This window comes from Merops nubicus, unplaced genomic scaffold, assembly GCF_000691845.1.
Source record: "Merops nubicus isolate BGI_N331 unplaced genomic scaffold, ASM69184v1 scaffold7036, whole genome shotgun sequence".
NCBI lineage: Eukaryota > Metazoa > Chordata > Aves > Coraciiformes > Meropidae > Merops > Merops nubicus.
Genome location: NW_008614251.1, coordinates 24,614 through 31,853, shown reverse-complemented (window position 1 = coordinate 31,853; position 7,240 = coordinate 24,614). Strand labels below are relative to the sequence as shown.

Genomic DNA, 7,240 nt, shown 5'->3' with positions numbered 1-7,240 from the left:
ACTCTTTCTTTGTGGCTCAGATTGAAAATGGCTGTGAGCTTGATGGTATCTTACTGCTCGTTTTTACCAGGTTTGTAGTAATTGATAGTCACTAATCAATCTTTGGCAGAGAGAAGAAAGAGACCGTGAAAAGGAAAGACACATTCATAAGTGCTTAAGTAAGAGTGTGCTTGTGTTTTTCCACTTGAACTTCAAGCATGATCTTTCTGACGGCATCCTCTAAAGTAGGAAGTGAAAATGTGCACCAGATAAAATAAGAAATGGGGATATAAAAAAAGCATAAAGTTTCGCATTCAGGTTTCCTTTTTTTAAAGCAAATTATTTCAGTATCGATTCTCCAGTCTCACAGGGTTCCCCCTCAATAAAATCTGTAAGAACAGCTGCTGATGTTGTGAGAATTTAACAATGAATATCTAACACTTCTTCCAGAACCTGGTGAAATTTATAGGGCTTTTTCCCACAGTAATTGGGTGTTCAAATGTTTCCTATCTCATGCTATGTATAAATATTCAGAGTTGTACTTCTGCAAATACACGCCTAACCTGGGCCAGCTGAAGGTGACTGTCCATGCTCAGTCTCCTGCAGTGATACAGATGCTTTTCGGGGCAGGCAGACTTAATTCACACACTCACATACACAGAGTGCTCAAAATCTCAGTGGTACTTCAGACTAGTTACCTGCCTTCAGTCTCCTTTTCTTTGGCCTTTTCTCTGGCTGCGTGGGGAATACATGCCTGCAGTTGTGTTGACAGTTCTCAGCAAATTAATTAAATACACCACATTAAAATCTGAAGCTCATGGCTGTTAAGTAGTATGGCTTAGACAGCCTGATGACACCTGGACCACATGAACATTACCTGGGATATCGTCCTTCTAGGTAATTAAAAAACATGGTAGAGTTCCCGGGAAAGACCTTTTTCTTGTCTATGTTACACAGCAGGAGCTGCAACATGCAGTGAAATACTTGTGCCTTCCAACAGAATTGAAATAAAAGCATGAAGAATTGCAATGTTGTCTGATGAGCTCCTCAGACTGAATCTAAACTTGGTTGGGGGAATGCATTTTTTCTTTGAGACGGAAGCACGTAGGGAGCATACAAAGACTGTGTTACAAACATGCAGTCATGCAGTGGGTGTCTGCCTCAGAGAGCATTTAATTCTGTATTTTTCTGTGTTTGTCTTTCTCTTCCCCCTGTAACCACTGGGCAACCTCACTGGTTTCTGTTATTTCATGTTACCAAGGGTTTCCAGATTTGGTTCTGCCCCATGTCTTGTCTGGATCCAGCAGTCTTCTGGGCATCTCTTTTTGATTATCTTGCTGCACTTTTATAACACTTTACCCTCCCAGCTTCACTCTTGTGCTCAGTCTTTTCTCATTGCCAGGCTTGCAATTAATTAAGGTACTATTAAGGCTGTTGTCAAGAACCTTCAAGAAGGAACACAAGAAGTGTCCCAGCCACGTGAATGACTCCAGGATGCATTAGAAAGTGTACGTGATTTTTCTGATAGACATGACAGTTTTCTGAAAAAGAAAAAAAAATTCTTTCAGCACAAACCCATGAAAATTCCACTTAAACTTTGAAATATTTACAAAAAGGAATTGCTTTCAATATACAGATGCTGATACTCAGTGGAGGACTTTCCCTTGTGCATTGAGCTCATGTGGCAGGGTACAGCCAGGCAAGATCTTACAAGTATCAGCTGGATATAGATCTTGCAGTTTTATAGCAGCATTTTGTGAATCCGTTTCCTTTCATTTGCTTTCTTGCTGGGCAACCCTCTCGTGTCATTGGTAGATCTCCTGTGTGGGCTGCAGGTGAGCAGTGCCTGGAGAAAAGGAGGCTCAGGGGAGACCTTCTCAATCTCTACAACCCCCTGAGAGGAGATTTTACCAGAGGAAGGCTCTTTACCTAAAATCCTGATTTGAACACCTGCAGCTAATTCCATAGTCATGGGAAAGACATCTGGTGTTTTAATGGCCTGCTGCATTCAGCTTGGAATATTTGTTTCCAGCTTGCCTAATTAGTACCTATTTATTAGTTATAAATAATTGCTAATCTGTGAAGTGAACAAAGAGGGTATAATCTGACATATCAACAGCATTGTTATGTCTTGTCATTATATATAGTTACGGTATATACGTAATTTTTAATAGCAGTTTAAACTTGGATATAAATTAAATTGTTGGATATATCCTTCCTGCCTGGCTTTTGGTGAATACTAAAAGTCCAAATACTTGAACTCATAGCACTAAGAACATAGGTGGAATTCCTTTACCCCATTTTAGCCAATTAAATGGACATCTCAGGATAGTAAAACCATCCAAACTTCCTCATCTGCTAGTGGAAATAAATTGCTGCAAAGTAATTAATGCTATCAGAAACCAATCAGGCAATGAAATGGGTAGATGAGTCTGCCACCTTGCCTCCAGATGACCAAAATGATTTGAGACAGGTCACATGTGTATTGCTGTGGGACTATTCTGGTGAGTGAATAGATTTTAGTATCAATAAGCAAGTGCTGCACCTTCCCATCTGAAACTCTATTTCTTCAGCTGTGCTCTTTCTGTCTGGAGGAAATATGGAAGATACAAAAGCCTCCAAGACTGATGTGTCTCTGAGATAATTTTTAAGTTGCATGTGAAAAACAGAAAGGCTGATTCTCAAATAAGAAAGCAAACAAACCAAAAGCAAAAATATTTCACTGAAAGATGAAATTACTAGGACAAAAAGGAGACTATCATACACTTAAAAGCTAACTATATCCCACCTCTCTGTTTTGAACGCAATGCTAGTTAATGGGAAGTGCTTTTTCCTTGTATTTCCCCAGAACAATGACATTTCCTAATAACAATAAAAGAGAAACACAGTGCTGCAAGTGTAGTATTATCAAGTTCTCCTAATATTAATCTTCTGCACTTTCCTCTTAGATATTTTAACAGGCTATGTTAATAGCTACCTGAACGTATCTCTGTTGTAATAATAATGAAGGAGCTATTTTAAAGGTGTTTTGCATTTGGTAGGACACAAACCACTAAAACTCATCAATTACCATTAACATCATTAGATACAATGCCATCTCCAAGCTGGAAATGCACCTTTCATTTACAAAGTGCACGTGATGCGAATTTATCCCAACAGTCCATCAGCTGTGGGTGAAATCATGTGTGGTTGAAATCACTTAAGTCTTACATAGCAAGAAGTGTGCCGAGAAGTATGGAGGTTGTTCCTTAGGTAGGAGTTCCATCTGTTGCTTCATCTGATACGGAACAAACATTTCTTATATAAAAGAAATTATATTTATTTTCCTGATTCTTATCTTAGTTATTACAGTTGCTTCTGACTCTCATGCAACTATGTGCCGTTGTTGGAAAGGAGCTTGCAAAAATGCAAACTGAAGGAAACGATTTATGAGAAAGTCACTGTAAAGTCTTTGCACAGTGAATAATCAGCTGTCATGCAATTACTTATATTAAAGAATTATATATATTAAAGAAGTATATATATATTAAAGAAACACCACCAGTTTACCAGGTGGTAAACATATCTGTGTAAGGGAAGCGCAGGCCTATGTAACCTGGCTTAAATATGGAAGGGAAACAATTTTCTTCTAATTTCCACTCCCATGTGGGTCCAGAGTGTGGGTGTTCACCTCCTGCGTTCAAATACATGGTTAGGATCACGGCTCTTCTCTTAATTGACAGCTGTTAACTTATATGGAGACTCTCAGATTGACCATTTTAGCAGTTCAGTTCCTTCAGCTTGCAGGGAGGAGTAAGCTATAGATAACAGAGGACTTCAGATAACAAAGTAGACATCAGGTCTAGCCTTCTTTCCCACTTGAAGCTAGTTTGCTGTCAGACTCTAAGCAGCTTTCAAAGACCTTTTCAGGACTATCACAGTCTCTGGCTTTTTTCAAACTCTTTTCCTGTTCTGAAAGAGTATCTATTTTATTCCTTATTTCCTGTTACCCTCTAGTGTATCATCCCAAGCAGACAGGCAACACCACTGACTCTTGAGCCAGCTCATCCTATTCCAGAAAAGAAAGTATCTTCATTTGTGTAGATGTAAGACAAGAATATATATGCTTGCATCTGCATGAAATTTCTGTTTCATTTAGCTATGGGAAGCAAAAAAAAAAAAAAAAAAAGTAAAGGAGCATTAAAAATATTTTAGGATACCACTTAAAGATTAGAATGTGTGACTCAATTAAATCTTTCGAGGAAACTATTTTGTGATGCACAAAGGCTAGCAGCTACAATCATATCACTCATATTTATCCCCCTCCGTCATAGTATGTACTTTGCTTTAATTATATATGTGCTCTTCTTCAATGCTAAACCCCTTGTATCATTCTTTATAGGACAGTTGAATCTTGTGTACATTCTGTAATGTCCAAAACTTGAGAAGCACTTTAATGTGTTATTATTGAGCTGAAAATTGTATTAGGTCTTTCCTGCTAAAATGAAAACCAAAGGGATTTAGGACCAAATTAATAACATCTCTTTTAGTTATACTCATCTGGTGCTAAAAGAGCCCTGAAAACTTAGCCTTTGCAGGGCACATGCAACTTGGCTGACTATACAATCCAAAGAAAGAGTGGAATTAACAAAAATAAATTGCAACATAGGGAGATGCCAAGAATTAACTCATGGGCAACACTGATCATGTCTGAAGAGCTGAGGGCACTTAGTGCCTTAGAACATAGAGATATTTCACAAGACTATGTGAAGACTCTTCACATAGTCTTTCACAAGACTGTTTTTTTGTGCCTCTCAGATTACGAATGTAGATACTGAAACAGCAAATGTGTTGTGTAGGACTGTTTTATAAAGAGGTGCCTTTAATCCCCAGCCTGTGGGTTGGTGGGATGGGAAGCAATGCTTCCTTGTGGTCCCTTCCAACCCTGACAGATTCTGATCTGTTTTAGCAGAGGACTTTAGAGCCCTAATGGCTCAATGGTTGAACTTGATGATCTTGAAGGTCCCTTCCAACCTAAAGGATTCTATGATTCTATGATTCACATGAAGAATGCTATGATGTGTGGTGCAGAAAGCACCATTTGAGATTCCTGAGCCTTCCCTCCATTAGCTAGGGAGCTGCCCTGCTATCTGAGGAGTTCAGTTGACCCAAAGTAGACATCTACATCGTACACACTTGCAGACATGAGCTACCTGGACGCCATTTAATGACAATGCAAATGAGAAGGCATTCTTGGGTGTGATTCATCTAAACTGGACAGCAGTAAGAAATCAGGTGAGTGGTGAGTTAATTGTCAGCCAAAACTCATATTGGAATATTGACAGGTTCATTTGCTAACCACATTTCTGAGAAAGAAGCAATGGAGGAAATAATAGAGTGGCTACTAGAATGCCACTTCCACCAACACAATCCTTTTGATCAATGCACACTCGGGAGGTGTGGAGTGTGAGAAAGGACCAAGCAACACCTGGTGACTGTTGGAATCCCTGCTGCCTCAGGCTGAGAGCAGCTAATGAAATGGGTGGCCACCGCATCATTTATTTGGCTTCAGCAGCAGTTCTGTGCAATGGTACATGGCAATTAGAGCTGGGTTCATTACTTTATAAATTAAAACAGCCATTCTTTATTAAGTCTGTGGCATCCTGAAGTATCCAAAGTGTTGAACAGAGGCATTGTATTGACTGAAGAAACAAACTAGAAAAATCCATAACAGTAATCAACACAGACTTTTGATCTGTCAATACCTGAGCTCCTTGAATTGATTTAAGCCTTAGACCTCATGAAATTATATAAAGTATTGAAAATCATGAGATAAAATAGAAAGTAATAACATTTTTCTAGGGATAAAAGTAAAGAGAGAAAGATTCTATTTCCAGTTAGCCTGAAATATTGTACAAGTTTGAATCCTCCTTGTCTGCAGCTTCTAATAGTGAAACATAGGGAGAGTACTTTTATACATGATTTATACAACCTTCACTATTTTCTGCATTTCACAGGGTATAAATAAGCATATTGGAACAGTGGGATTAAATCTGTTGGTCAATAACAAAGATAGTGACAGATGAACAGGGGATTTCCTGACTTCCAGCTCCAAGGTTACTCCTGCACAATTGTCTCATTACTTCTAGGAACTGTGAAATAAACAACTTTCCACACACAGGTTAAGAAGAAGATAGAAGTTACTCCAGAACAAAACTTCAAATATTGCAGGATTTGAAAATATGTTTTCCATTTACTGAATAAAACTAGTTAGTGTACAAAACAAGCTTTGAGTATCTTAAAGTGTCTTTTTATAAAACCTGTCCTACTAAAATAATTTCCTTATTTTCTTCCACTGAAAATTTCCTTAATTTCTTCCACTGAAAGGGAAATGTGTTAAATGCTGTGTGGGTTTTTTCTCCTCTTTCTGCACGAACAATTGTGTATTTTTCCCAGGCTTTGAGATTTTGCTCAGAACTTGAGAATTCTGAGTATGAAATGAAGTCAAACATTCCTGCCTGGCGTTACTGGCTTTTATTGAGAGCTCAGATCAAAGCAGCACATGGTAGTCAAATGAGAGAGTGGACTGTGCCTAAAAATCAGTGATCAAAAGACAGGTATGAAGAATTAAATTGCATAGTGGTCAATGTCAAATATCACACAAGAAGCAAATTTTCTGTCAAAGAACAAACACGATGCAAAATTCATTTTTACTGAAAGCTCTCAATTAGATGGCACTCGAGGTCTTCAGAATGTTTTGGATTCAATTGTTTTCTTCTGACCAAAGGCTTTATCCAAGCTGTCAGCAACCTTAAGGCATGATGTGAAGAGGAGTAGTATTTTTCTAGGAATGAGACTGATGAGACAAACACTAAGTTAGCCTTGTGCTTTTTCAGAACAAGATACTCTATAAATAAAGAAATCATAAATTCACTGTATTTTCTCAATGCTTCTAGTATTTGGCAATAACACGTTTGGTGCTTCCATGTTGTACGTGGAGGAAGTGGGTGACAGATGAAGCCATTTTGTGGGAGCACTGGAGGCACTTACTGGAAGCAGAGAGTTCTAGCTCAGGCATTGCTCCCAGTGCACCATCCCAGGAAAAATTTGGGAATTTCTCCACCCAACTGTAGCTGAAGACATACATTGGAGACAGAAGTGGCTAGAGGAATGCTATTCGCCCAGGTTATTAAAAAGAAAAAAACACTGTTTCTTCATAATTGGGTACATCAGACTGGATTCACTACAGGAATACTACCTAAAGGACTGTTTTCTCTAAACT

The 7,240-nt window shown here is 38.5% G+C and overlaps 1 protein-coding gene across 1 annotated transcript in view; it reads right to left on the bottom strand.

The window, feature by feature from the left end:
* Positions 1–6,705: 6,705 nt before the first annotated feature.
* The window catches only part of SDR16C5 (short chain dehydrogenase/reductase family 16C, member 5), an 8,406-nt gene continuing 7,871 nt past the window's right edge, over positions 6,706–7,240 (bottom strand). Inside the window, exon 7 of the mRNA XM_008942155.1 lies at positions 6,706–6,814. Within this exon, the coding sequence (XP_008940403.1) occupies positions 6,706–6,814 (109 nt within the window). The remainder of the gene's footprint in view (positions 6,815–7,240) is intronic.